General features: G+C 36.1%; 1 protein-coding gene across 5 annotated transcripts in view; it reads right to left on the bottom strand.

Moving 5' to 3' along the window:
• Positions 1 to 13,126, bottom strand: part of KIDINS220 (kinase D interacting substrate 220) — a 67,604-nt gene extending 54,478 nt beyond the window's left edge. For 4 of the 5 annotated variants that reach the window (XM_062489709.1, XM_062489705.1, XM_062489706.1 and 1 more), the window contains exons 1-8: positions 13,019 to 13,126; positions 8,701 to 8,799; positions 7,184 to 7,282; positions 5,675 to 5,773; positions 4,624 to 4,725; positions 4,107 to 4,205; positions 2,985 to 3,182; positions 941 to 1,039 (exon numbers count right to left, since the gene is read on the bottom strand). In XM_062489709.1, the coding sequence (XP_062345693.1) occupies positions 941 to 1,039; positions 2,985 to 3,182; positions 4,107 to 4,205; positions 4,624 to 4,725; positions 5,675 to 5,773; positions 7,184 to 7,282; positions 8,701 to 8,799; positions 13,019 to 13,126 (903 nt within the window). Of the gene's footprint in view, positions 1 to 940; positions 1,040 to 2,984; positions 3,183 to 4,106; positions 4,206 to 4,623; positions 4,726 to 5,674; positions 5,774 to 7,183; positions 7,283 to 8,700; positions 9,432 to 13,018 lie in introns of those variants that run through there. The other variant, XM_062489708.1, reaches the window with a different exon arrangement.
• Positions 13,127 to 14,111: the final 985 nt, after the last annotated feature.

Below are 14,111 nucleotides of genomic sequence, written 5' to 3'. Positions count from 1 at the left end.
TGCTACCAAAGATGTTGCATCCTTTTGTTGTTTCCATATTCCTTCAGTCATAGCAAGATGTTGAAAGCTTCAGATTTTCAAACCCACATCACAGCCAGAAGCTGAGACACGTGGGTTGCCAATGGCAGGTTAGAGGAAGAGATCCAAATGCTACCTTTTCTTAAAAATAAAAACTTGTTGGCTTCTCAGAGAGGCTGTGCAGCAGCAGGAGGCATTGAACCTTTGCAGCTCTCAGTGACTAGTTAGTTTTGTGTTCAAACTTGGCAGAACACATGTGTCAACAAAGTAGAGTGATTTGAATTGCTTCAAGCAAAAGAAAGCAAGTTGAATGTAACAAAAACAAGTACCATGCTGAGTGAAAGAGTTTCCAGTAAAAGAGTAAAACTAATACCTTATCAAAGGGACAAAAAAGAAAGAAGGGGCAGGTAGAAAACATGGAAATCACTGACAACAATCTAACAGGAAGCAACACAGAAAGTTGCTGGAGACAAGAACCAACCAAGCACAGTGACAGAACTGCTCTGACAACGGATATAATCTTGGGTGCACCACATTTCACTGATACTCTATTTAAAATATGATTAAAATAATTATACCAAGCGTCCTTCAAAGTATGTCATTATTTTAAATCTGTTCATTATTTTAAATCTGTTCAGTAGTGCAAATGAAGTAAGTTCAGTTTACATTTTTTGCTTTTCAACCATTACACAATTAACCGAAAAAACTGTGCTTAACAAGCCATTACAATTATGTGCAACTTGTATCTTAAAAGCTGCACAGCAACGTGATATATTTTACTGTTCCATGGAATTTGAGTTTCCTGCAGAGTAGACAGAGCAAACTTTAAATACCCTGTTTTCAGGAACACAGTATAACTGTTTGGTATACAAATTCACATCCTATTTAAGAAGTGCTCTAACATTTACACTGTTGTACTTACCTGACCTCTGATATCTATATCAGCATATTTATGGAGCAGGGCCCTCACAATTTCAACGTGACCACCTCTAACAGCCCCAATCAACACTGTATCTCCACTCTGAAAGAGTTGGGAAAGAATATTGAACATTAATTGATATAATTTACCAACAAGAAGTGCAGCAGAGAATGAATTATAGCTACCAAATATACATTCTGCCTATTTACATTATGAATCTACACTCATTTCAAAAAAAGAAAGATACAAGAAATAGAACTAGCTCTGAAAAAATGGATATATAATAGAAAAAATTCTGGAGGGTTTGTTTTTTTTTTTCAATTGTTCAGGAAAACAAACACTCCATAAATAATAGGTCTTGCTAAAACCACTACCCTATAAAACCCAGCATAAATTGATACTAAATATGAAAAAAGCCAGCTGTTTTCTGTTCATAGGAAGACCAAATACTCATAGTAATAACCTACTTACAATCAGACAAGAATATTGTCTGTCTCCTTGAGATGTTTCACAGCTGATGAAAGCTCCTCAAGAATTTTGAATAAATTTATGCCCTTTTTTATGCAGATTTGACTGTTATCTTGTTTACATGCATTGTGCTATTATAAAGAAAAAAAGCAAAAGGCTGATTTAATCTCCGATCCAAAAAAAAAAAAAAGTTTGGTGTGGTAAATGGAGTCGTGCATACATAAAACAAAGTTACAATTGTCCTTAATGCTTCTGATTTTAATACGCTTAAGGACATGCCAGAATATCAGAAATTACCTTATACTCCTGAAACTGCCTAGTGCTCATTTTATGATGAAACAGGAAAAATAAATAAAAGTATAGCAAAATCACAGGTGTGGAACTCTGAGAGCTCAGCAGTAGGATATGCCCCATCAATCAGTCATCACATATTTAGCTGCAAACCAAGAAATTTTCTTTATCAAAACCTACTCTAGCATCTGAAACTAAGAGCACTCATTGTTAGGTGTATTTTTGGAATGCAGTCAGCTGTGCTGAAAACTGTAATTGCTCCTTCCTGAAAGCACAGAAATGCAGACCATTATAGAACACTGTAGCAGAAGAGGTGCTAAGAGGGATTGCAACGGTTTTTCTTAAATATTTTAGAAGTTTGCTTTGATGTGTGCCTGAGGTCAAATTTGTTGTGACATGCAACACTGTAGCTCAGTACACTGCCATCTGAGAAATGCACTGACGCTTGAAATACAGGAAAATGCATCCAAAAATCCTTTTAAATTTACCAGGCAAATATTAGGAAGCTTTCCTCTATTCTCGGCAACTCCAATCAATCCAACTTAGGGAATGTGAATGCAGCCTCCAAAACGTATTACCATTCTGAACCAAGTCACTGACCTTGACAGAGACATCTAAGTTTAGGTATCTATTCAACTACAGCCTCAATGCTGCAGTGCTTGACCTGTCTTTGACACTTCAAAAACACCTGGCTATCAAGAGGGCACTTGCAGACAGTCCAAAGCACCTGTATAAGTAATCAAATAAAATACTGAGCTGCCAGCAAGCAGATTCACACTGTGGGCACTGTTCATGTCACATCTCTACTGAGTAACGCATGTATAGGTCAGGTACACAGCATTACATCTCCATTTATATTTGCAACCCAGAGCTGAAGTCTCCCTCTCATATATGCAAGTTTTCTAGTAATAAGTTTGATTATAAAAGATAAAGGTACATGCTGACTTAAATACATTCTTTTTTACAGATGCCATGGTTTATAGATTTAGCAGCACTACCCCACCTAAAATCTACAGATTAGTTCAGTATTAGTCTTATGTTACAGATGTCAGATGCCCTATGCTCTCAATTCAAGCATCTCAAAGAGCAGCTTCAGTAGTTTATCCTTTACCTTCACATAACATTTACCTCTTAATGTACTTGTAAAAGAGCAATACACAAAAATACCCCTAGATGGCAGAAAAATTAGAAAGCCAGAAAAATCACATATTTACAAATCTGCATGCACTGGTATTTAAATATAAACTACATGTATATAAAATGATTATTATGATGAAAATTGACTCACTCTGTCAGGAATGTTCACGTAAGTTCCAGCATCAAGAAGATCCTGCACAATTTCAGTGTGTCCCTCCTTCGATGCAATCATCAAAGCTGTATTTCCATCTTTATCTGTTAGGTTCACATTTGGGTTCCTTTTCAGTATTTCTTTTACTGAGTCAGTATAGCCACCCTTCACTGCTACAATAAGTGCAGTCATAGAATTCTTTAAATAAAACCAAAAGATTTTACTGTACAGTGTCTATAGCAATCATCATTATATCAGCAGTTCAAATAAGAGAATGCTCACTGATTAATCATCTTAATCATCCAAACACTCTTAATCATCCAAACACTACTTAAGTTTTGTGTTTTAAAGTGCACCAAAAAACATGCTTTTCCCTAAAAAAGAAATTAACTAAGAACAATAGTAGAGAACACTCAAATGCAAAAAGTAAAGTTCAGATCAGTTTATTCTATCTCCTGAATTCCACATATATGACAAAATAATTTTCTCATCATATGGGAACATAGTATTATCAGAGCACCCAGGTCTACCAATACTGTTCACAAAGAGGATTTTTGAAGAACTTCAGAAATAATCATAGAAACACTAAAAGTTTTCCTAATCTTCCACTTAACTTTTAATGTTTTGGTGTTTTTTTACAAGCAATTTAAATGTAATCTGTTTTATTTAAAAACAATATGCAGCTGAAACTTCTAAAAAAAAAATCAATTTCTGAAAAGTTGCAGTCACCATTATTATTTTCAAAAGATGCTTTGAGTTTGATTAACTTTTCAAATGGCACTGAGGAATAAGACATTTGATGTGTCAGGCTTGGATACTGAATGAATTTTGATAGTGCTAATCTTCAGATAACAATTTGCTAAATTAATTTATGTCATTAGAATTTACACTTAACATATCTATATGTTCACTGTCAATAAAACTCCTTAGTTGCATCACAATTTTATTAAAAGGTAAAAAGAAAATTCAGTAACTATCACATGCAGTCTACAAATAGCTGGAAAGCAAAACACACCAACACCAACATTTCATCTTGTTTCATGCATTTCTTGGTATTTGTTTCATAAAAACCCTGAACAGGACACACACCTGTACTTATCACTGGAAAATGCAGTTACTTACAGCTCCTTCTTGATCAACATCAGCTCCCATCTGCAGCAGGTATTTCACACACTCCAAATGACCCTTCCTTGCTGCCCAAACCAGTGGGGTGGTTCCATACTGAAAAAACATTCACAACGTTTTATCATACTGCCTTCTGTATTTAGTATCTCATGCAGTCTACTATTTATCCTATACTTCATTATATTTTTGTAAGAACTAAAGATATTTGATCCTGTGAATTAACAAAAGCCACTTCAATTTTTCTTTTGTAGGCAGCTGCAAGAATTAATTTTCTATGCAACCTAGGATAGCAAGGTTTCCAACAGCTCAGAAAACAGAAACATGTTCACAACCATACTGAGCATACTGTGGAAAAACCTCTTTCAAGCATAACAACTTACTCTAGCATGCTAATGCTAATCTTATGGGTAAAATATAACAGCAAATGTTTTTCTAATCAAGAACTCATAGATCTCCTTTTACAAGAAATTTATCAAATTTTACAGAAATTAAATGTTATATAGGTATAACTTACTTTGTCAGAGCAGTTCACTTTAGCTCCATGCTGCAGTAAGAGATGGACTATATCTGAGTGGCCACGTCCTGCTGCCCAAATAATTGGATAAACACTGTATTGCTTAGAATTAAAAAAAAAAAATAATTATAGTCTTATGTATTTTAATTATTTTACAATAGCAAAACAAGTCTCAAGAGAAGTTAAACCCACAGAAGAATGAATATACAGAAATAAATCCAACTACATTATCAATAATTGTTATCTAATACATTACCTAGATGATATCTAAGAAGATGTCCACTGTTTTGAATCAGTTTTGATTTAAAACTCTTTAAATAAGGTTTGTAAATTCACATCCTTGTCTTAATAGTAGCATTTGCAAGGTAGAAAGGAAGCAACAGACAGCTACGTAAAAACCCTAAGCAACCAGGAATGCAGAGGAGTTGTGCTATGCCATGCACACAGACACTGCATATGCAAACCACAGAAAATCACCCATCACAAAGGTTATTCTGGCCACTGGGGCTCTCCCTTCATTGTTCATTGCCTCAAACAGCAGAGAACTGACAGTATAAACAAATTGTTCAGTGCCTACACTTTTTAGAAAACGCTTACAAATGAACTAAATCTCAAAATCTTAGGGTTTTTGTATTCTCCAACATGAATGGTATATGTTCATATAATCTAAACTATTATGAAACAATTAAAGCAAATTATGGTTTCTAAATTGCACATATTAGTTACTCCATTAACTTCTACAAATGCATAAAAATGAGTTGTTATACAAGCAACATTAGATACACTACTTATCTTTTCTATTATTTCCTCTCCTGATAATTTGAATCTTAGTATGAGCTATACACCCATTTGCTTCAATTTTTAAAAATTCAAAATTATTTAAAAAGCCAGTGGCAATTACACAGATTATTAAAGCAAGCCCTTTATAAAGTACAGTGATTAATGCAGTATTTCAAAAAATGCAAAATATTTAATCAAGATAGTAAAATGAGTGTACAGTTCAGGACTTCAAACACTTGGGAGGAGATGATGTTTTAAGACTAAAACTTACCATGCCTGTGATGTTTGGATTTGCTCCTTTCTCAAGCAGTAATTTAGCCACTTCGGTACGACCTTTGTATGATGCCCACATCAGGGCAGTCCATCCTCCCTGGCAAACACAATTCAAAGAAATGTAAAAACTGAAAAATACTTAAGAAATATAACTAATGACTTTTATTTCATTTTGCATTTGTCCTAAGATTATTCTGCAAATTCAAAATACAGTGACGACTGACCAGACATTTATATACCGTATTTATTTAGAATAAATTGTAAGCTCCTATATGGAAGTACTAATTTCCTGTTATATGCAAAACTTGGGAAAACAGCACGTCCTTAATGTTGCTGAACACTGAATTCAGATTTCAAATGCATACAAACTCAACCACTGGATTTAGAAAAAAACAAACCAAGAAACACACTACTATCTTAAAACAAAATCTAGACTCCAAATCAATTAACATGGAAAGTTTACTTTTGATTTCTGTAGTAGAGAGTAATAAGAACAAAAAATTTAAAATTACACTGGTGCATTCATTGAAGTTTGTAAGCTAGGAGACAACAAGGTTTCACTGCCTAAGGCATTTGACAGGTCAGTTAAACAAATTTCATTTTAAAATAACAGTATGCCTCCAATAATTGTAAGCACAATTTTTATTTATTTCTTTATAATACACTTTTGGAGATGTGAAAGATCCCTCTGCCTGGCAGAGGTGTAGAAATCAAGCACTTGGTCATGTGAATGTGTTTAATGTCAAACAAAAAATCTTGCTTAGTTAAGATGCTTCAGCTTTGTCTGAGTGAAGATGCACTCAGACAGAGTGCAACTTCAATTAAAGGAACCACTTGAACTTTACCCCTGGTGGTTTTCCACATTTTAACTTAAGCAGAACAAAATTAGTCCTTGCAGATACCTAATTCCATCTTCAGTAAATTGAGACAGTTTATAGCTCTTCAGGGCATCTAACCTCAGCCTCATGTCAGCAGCTTTTGTAACTCTTTAAATAGGCTGGACTGTAGCATCCACTTTTCCATATAAAAATTTGGAAAGATGAATGAAAGCATGTGTTAGGAGACTGAAAACAAGGACTGCTGTACAAATAATCACAAGTGCCCAGAGTAAAAGTAAATACAGACAAGTATCTTCTAGGAAAGACAACGTTTATTTTACCAGAATACTTGGGAAAAAAAAGCCACTACCACCCAAAAAAACCTCCAACAAAAAAAGCTCTCACCCACATAAAACACACCCAAAAATCAAACTGTTCTAGAGTTTAGCTTTTTTCCAAAGCAAATTTAGGGGGCAAAAGCAGCTCTAGTAAACCAGTTGCCATTATTAACACTACAGCAATCATTTTAGGGGTGCAAAAAGCAATATTTAATTATATATTCTTCTTCATTTCAGCAGCACTGGGTGCATAATGTAAAAATGAAAGATCTTTCCTTAGTTTTATGGAATTGAAAATCTCCAACTCACAAAATTGTTTTTCTATTTTATTTTTACACTAAGACAACATACCAAATCCCGATGCTCCAAACTGACATTATAATTGAGTAGCTCTGCTACAATAGCTGCATGTCCTTCTTTAGCTGCTGAAATAAGAGCAGTCCAGTTGTCCTAGAAAAAAAGGAAAAAAATTATAAAGTAATATTCAATATTTCGATACAAGTGACCTTGTTTTGCAAATATTTAATCCTCAACAGGAAATACAGAAGCCCTTAAAATAGCTGTCATTTAAAAAAAAAAGTACTAATAAACTAGTAAGTACTAATTAGTACTAATAAACTCACACTGTGCCAGTGAACATGGAAATACAGAACAACTACTCCAAATCTCCCCTCAAATTATGTGCTCTCCTACCCAATATTTAGCCCCTTCTACTTCCCAGTTCACTGCATGTTATCTTAATAAATATATGGGGGAAGCAGCACCTACAAAGGATTAGAAAATGAGGTCAAGACATTCAAAACTGCTGAGAGGGAATGATGTGCTGACCAAGATGACAGAAAACAGTGGCAGTGGGTCTCCACATCCAGTCTGTGACAGCACTCAAGGGACTGATATGCAGGGTAATCTGGACCAGCTTTCTGATCACTTCAGGAAGATACATTTCCCTTTGTGTAATGCTTATTTCCCCCCCACTGCTCAAAGCTCATCTGGGTGTGGATTGATCTTTTTATATGCTACACACTTATAAAATAGAGCAACAGTTTATAAGATAGCTGTCCTTCCTAGGAATATAAAAATTGTGGCATTTATAGCAATTGTAATAAAATGTCTCAAAACAATACAGACTAGATTGGTTGGTAGGTTTTGGTTATTCTGGAGTTTTTAGGTGACAGATTCCACAGACCACCTTTCCTGGATGTCCATACTGCTACACTTAAGCTAAATGCAGAAGCGAAAAAAACAAGTGAAATCCTTTTCCCGTTTATCACTCTTCACTGGAATATACGGACCTTTCAAAGCTTTCTAACAATATTTCTATTCTATTTACCCTTTTTGGGTATCTTTCATCTGGAGTCAACCTCTTTTGCTGAGGCATGGAGACAATTCGTAAATTTGAAACCCCTCTCTGCCACTGTTCTGGCATTCATCTGAAATAATTCTTTAACCTAAACTCTCTCTAGGTATTTACTGGAAAAACACCAAAACCAAATAAAAAAAATCCCAAACAAATGAACAAAAATTCAACCCACTGACATACCACAACAACACTGAGATGAGCAAAATCACTTGGACCTCATCTTTGATGCTGTAATTCTGTATTCTAATTTCCCAGAAGAAACACCAGCAAATTCAGCAGAGATCATGATGTTTTAAACACGTGAGGACTATCCCTACTCTTCATGAGAGCTCAGAGAAATACAAAAGCTAAGCAATTTGATATAAAACTTCTCTTATATGTCATCATTTTCCACCTGCTTTTTCCCTCCTGAGCTCAACACTAACCTAAGTTCCCTTTCTTTGCCCGTCCCTTGAAATTCCTTGTTCCTCCACTGTTAGGTGCCATAACATAAAGCACTAATACTTACTGCATCTTCCAAGTTGCAATTAGCTCCCTTCTTGAGAAGCTCCTGGACAATTTCTAAATTGCCTTGCTCAGCAGCCAACATAAGTGGAGTCTGGCCATTCTGAAATGGAAGTGACAGGAAAATAGATGCACTGGGAAGCGATGAAAATGATGCATATACCCACACAACAAAAAACCAGAAGGTACAGAGCAACAGTGTTTCCATTTTTAATTGCCACTGAGAAGTCCTAAGAAGGACTGGTGCTGAAACCACACAGCATACTTGGAATAGAAATGGAGAATATGGTATTAAACCATGTCCCATAGGAGCTTAAAAAATAAACACAAAAAAAAAATTTCAGACATTAAAAAGGGCTATTAAAGAAAAAAAGTTACATCATTAAATATCTACCTTTCTGAAATATTTGCTCACTGAAGACATCTCCAATACATGTTGCATCTTTACACCTCAGAGTAACTCAGTCACATTGTTAAAAATTAGTAAAGAAATATATCTACCCTTGGAACCACAATGGCCATTAAAACATGCACACTTGATTCAGAGGAGCAGTTGCTAAAGCCTTTCAGGTTATATACCCCACTTTTATCTCATGGGAAATACAGACATCACTCCTGTCCTCTGCAACATGGGTTCTTAGCAGACAGTCTCATCTCAGAGAAGATGAAAAATAGAAAAGATGGTTTATTTGCCTTCAGAAGTATTTTATAATTCAGTTAGAATCTGTCACCTTTCCATCAGCCTACTTATGTGTCAGCAAATTCCTGAGATACAATTGGTCTGGATGCTGAAAAGTAAAACTTGCTAAATTTTACACTAAATTTATTAATTACAAGTTTAAAAAATTAAGATCATTTTTCCTGACCTCACTTCTGTTTTTTCTCTCCACCATACAGAGAACTCAAATTATCTAGTCTTTAAATAATACAAAAGCTACATGTTAGGAGCTATATACCAGCAATTTCCCTGGAAAGAATAAAAATCAATGCAGAATCACAATACAGTAATATCACTAATCTTCATAACTGAAACTATTAACAATACGATTAATAAAGATACTCAATGACTCTTTCTGCTCTTTACACACACAGAATCACAGAAATGCATTTCAAAAATGTTTTCTGCTCCATCAGCTGTTCCTTATGTAATTACATCTATAAGGTAATTTTCCACAATGAAAAATTATGCTCTCATGTAAGTTTATGTTGTTATAGCTGTACACATTCAAATGGACACCACTGCTTTTAGATCCTAAAGTATATTTTGTATCAACACGAAGAAGTTTTAGGTCTGGTGATAAAAAAAAAAATGCTAAAAAAATCAAGAGAAAATAAAAATCTACCTCTTAGAAAATAACAGCTCTCTTTGGAGGAGAAAACAGTAATAACTTTTGCTCTTTAAGATATGCAAGTTAGTAAGTTGAGAATACACCTGCCAAGTGATTTCAGAAATTCTGACTGACCACTCTGCCTTCTGTGATAACATCTCTGGTCAGTGGATGCAGAGCTGAGACACTGTTTATGCCATATCTAGCAAGGATTTCAACACTGTCTCCCACAACATCCAGGGACACTAATGAAGTACAAGCTAGACAAATGGACAATGAGGTGGACTGAAACTGGCTGCAGTGCTGGGCTCAGAGCATTGGAATCAGCAGTACAAAGTCCAGCTGAAGGCCAGTCACTAGTGCAGGGAATCAATACTGGGATCCTATCTAACCCTTTCATGAAGGACTGGGGCAATGGCACAGAGTGCACCTGCAGCACCTTTGCAGCCTGGACAAAGCTGGGAGGAGAGGCTGATGCACCAGCTGCTTGTCCATCTATCCAAAGGACACTGACAGGCTGGGCAGACAGGAACCTCACTGTACTGAGTACAGGTGTCTGGTTGGGATGTCCAGAGGGAACTGCACTGAATCTTTGTGAAGAGAGGCTGGGACTGCTCTGCACCAGACATAGGCAATTCCAGCTGCCTCCAACCAACCCACCTCAGAACACAGGACTAAATCTCCAAGGATCCCTTCCAAGCAGTGCTTTAGCAAAACACACAAACCCCCCAATTTTAGCATGACCATTCTACTCACCTCCATCTGAACAGTTACTATTGTTATCACTCTAATTGTCTTCCACGAGTAGACAACACAAAAGGATAACAGATTCCAAATAAAAGTACATCTGGGCAAGAAGAGGCTGTGGATGGTAAAATTACTCCCTCCTGTAAGAGGTGTCATACAGCTTCATACTGGCTTTGGTTTTCTGAGACAGATGTAAAATTTTCTACCAGGGTACTGAAAACATCCTTCCCTTTTTGTTAGAAGACTCTCAAATATAAGTATAATGTTATAATATTTTAGCAACCATCATGAAGATTTCAGTAACACAGAAACAAAAGATAATTACTATGTCTATGACCTCCAGATTAATTCTCAGAAGTTGCCCAAGAGTCTAGACACTCCACAACTAAATGCTCATATTTCTCACACAAGCAAGCACTTTCTATCTGTACATCATAGCTCAGTCTAAGTATTGGAATAACTAAATTATAAAGGAGCACACCTGTATCTTTTTAGGGAAATCAATTAGTGGTTTCACCTTACAGGTTAGAGCTCTCGCAGTGTGTGAGAGAACAGAAGATTCAGAATTGAACATGCAGAAGCTCCTTCAGTACCAAGAGCAGAAAGAAAGGCACATCAAGGGAAAGTGGAGGCTGTTAGGATCAAAGTGTATTACACAAAGCAAGCATCTATCATTAGCTGCTAATTCATGAGTCTGGTATGAGAGAGAAAAAATCACACAAGCAGAAGGATGTGCAGAGAAGAAGCAGAGACTGAGACTTGCCCTACTTAACTGAAACTGATGGTGTTAATGCAATAAATCCATCCATACACAAACTGACTGGGACATCCCAGCTTTTCTGGGAACTGACCATAGTAAAGATGAAAAGGGTTGGAATAAAGGGTTGGTAACTATTGGACAAGTCACTGCAGTCTGGGAGGTCCTGGCATTAACAAACCTTGGTTCACCATCAATCCTTTTAGAACTCCAACTGCACTCTTCTTCGGGTATTTTCTTTCTACCCAAGAAGAAAAGATGTCTTGGCAGGTCCAGAACTGGAAACTGAACTGCACTCAAAGCCACTGAATTCCAAGGAAGAGCTATCATTTAAACAAAACTCCTACCATTATATATATAGACCATCCCCACAAGGGGGGGAAACTGATGCAAACCACACAACTGCAGAAATTACCTTCCCCAATGCAACAGATAAGAAGAATGAAAACAATAGGTATCAGGGAAATGATCTCTGCAAAAAAGGCAGTTAATGAAACCCAGGATTACATTCAGTCCCACCAATAAGAAACATTTAGAAAAGAAGGTGAAGGCAGTGGCACTTCATAAAATCAACACGATCTGTCTGATTTCAGCCATGTTGTTGAAAGGAATTGCCAGCAGAGGGAACAGACATTTCCCTTCTCAGATATGCTATATGCCAGGTGGTGAGGTACATGTGTATGCTCTGAAACTCAAAAATTCTCCCATCTGAAATACCTCAGCATATGTGCATACACAGCATGGAATGGATGTGCCAACAATGAAAGAAAACTGTCTTAATTGAAACCAGATCTAATGACGACAGTAAAGCTAAATTCTGTACATTGTTTTCACATTTGCATGGTGCTTTTTGGGTTTGAGTAATATGTGCCATCGGACTTCTCTCCAAACATATATTCCTTCTATCTTATGCAGATTTGAAAAATTGGTCAAAATAACAGATTCTGAATAATTTCCATACAAATTCCCTACTGTGTATCAAGACTTTTGTGTACCCCTAGTAAACTCTAGACTTTCCTCTGGCATACATATTTTTTCATCTAGATAAGCATATGCTCATGCAAGTTGCAATATATGCTCATATTTGGATTGTATTAACAAAGAATCTCTTGACTGAAAACTAGGATGTGAGGCAAGGGTTATCATCATACCAGGTTTCACCACAAAATGAACAGGGCATATGTATCTGGATCTGTGAACTAAGAAACAAATCTTAGCCAAAGAAATACAGGTATAAACTCCATTCACAATGTAAGGATAGAGGGGCACTTTCCAGCTAAGAAGCATACTCTAGAAAGCAAATACTATGAAAGATGTTTGACGTGCTGTCAGAGACTGAACACACAGTGTTCAGGTTATGCAAATGCAAGCAATCACTTAAAAACAAAAGTGAAAATTGTATATTAAATAACCAGTGTGATCTCACTAATTATTCATTCTGTAACTAATAAGCTGCAGTGTGAAACTGACCTTTTCAAAAACCATCTTACCTCATTTCTCTCATCAACATCCCTGCATTTCTCAAGAAGTGCCTTCAGAGCAGGAACATTTCCTTCTTCTACGTAGGTCAACAGACTCTGACTCATCAGACTCGCCATCTTCACACACTATTTAAAATGCTTCTAGATAACAAAGCTTACCTGTATTTTGGGAAAGAAAAAGAAACAGCAAAGCGTAAGTAACAGCTATGACATTTAACATTAGAAAGCATGAATTGTATATGCTAATATGTTATTGGCTGGGTACAAACACATGCCCTTCTCCTCAACAAAACACTTTGAAGATGTGCATTAAAAGGCACTACATTTCCATGAAGAGTCTTAACTCTCTCTAGTTCTTAGAAAATTGCAGAAATTATTCTGTGTTGTCTAAATACATATTTTGAATGGAATGCATATACGTATATACAGCATTATAGGAACATCAGTATATGTTACACACTTTATATATACTAATTACTTACAATATAACCCTTATCTTTTATGTGTATAAGCAGAGCATTGAGACTAATCAGCATTCCAAAATACTGTCATTCTACCTAAACTGCAGCCATATGGAACTCTGAGAAACATGACTTACTAAATCAGTTATCAACGACTTTATGTAGCCATGCCTGCACGTGATGGCATGTTGTTAACTTGCTAGTCAAACATAACATGGCTTCTGTTAACTGATTATGTTTTTAACCTCTAATACGCAAGAAAGCAAAGGTTTTTCTTTCTTAAGGCAGACCACTAAGAACCATTTCAGGCTTCCTAAAAAGCTGTGTTCATTAAGTTCTGAGCATCAGTAGTACTGTGCCCAATTTACATACATATGGCAACAGAAGCTGAATCACCCACAACACCTAAATTAAGTTTCACTGGATGCAGAATTGGTCATGGGGGTAAATACAAGACTCCAGCACCCCTTCACACCTTTCTCCTCACCAGAGGCTGACATGATCATACTCTCTGGCTTTTCCTTGTAACAGCAGAGGAAAACCTTCAGTTTACTGTTAGCTAAAGCCTACTTGCTTAGGCTGTTCTTTCTCAGGGAGAAGCCAAAGACTAGTGGCTTTCCCAGGCAAATATTCTTACTTTT

The sequence above is a fragment of the Cinclus cinclus genome, chromosome 3 (genome assembly GCF_963662255.1).
Source record: "Cinclus cinclus chromosome 3, bCinCin1.1, whole genome shotgun sequence".
Classification (NCBI taxonomy): Eukaryota; Metazoa; Chordata; class Aves; order Passeriformes; family Cinclidae; genus Cinclus; species Cinclus cinclus.
Note: the sequence above shows the minus strand (reverse complement) of the source record. Positions and strands in the feature narration are given on the sequence as shown.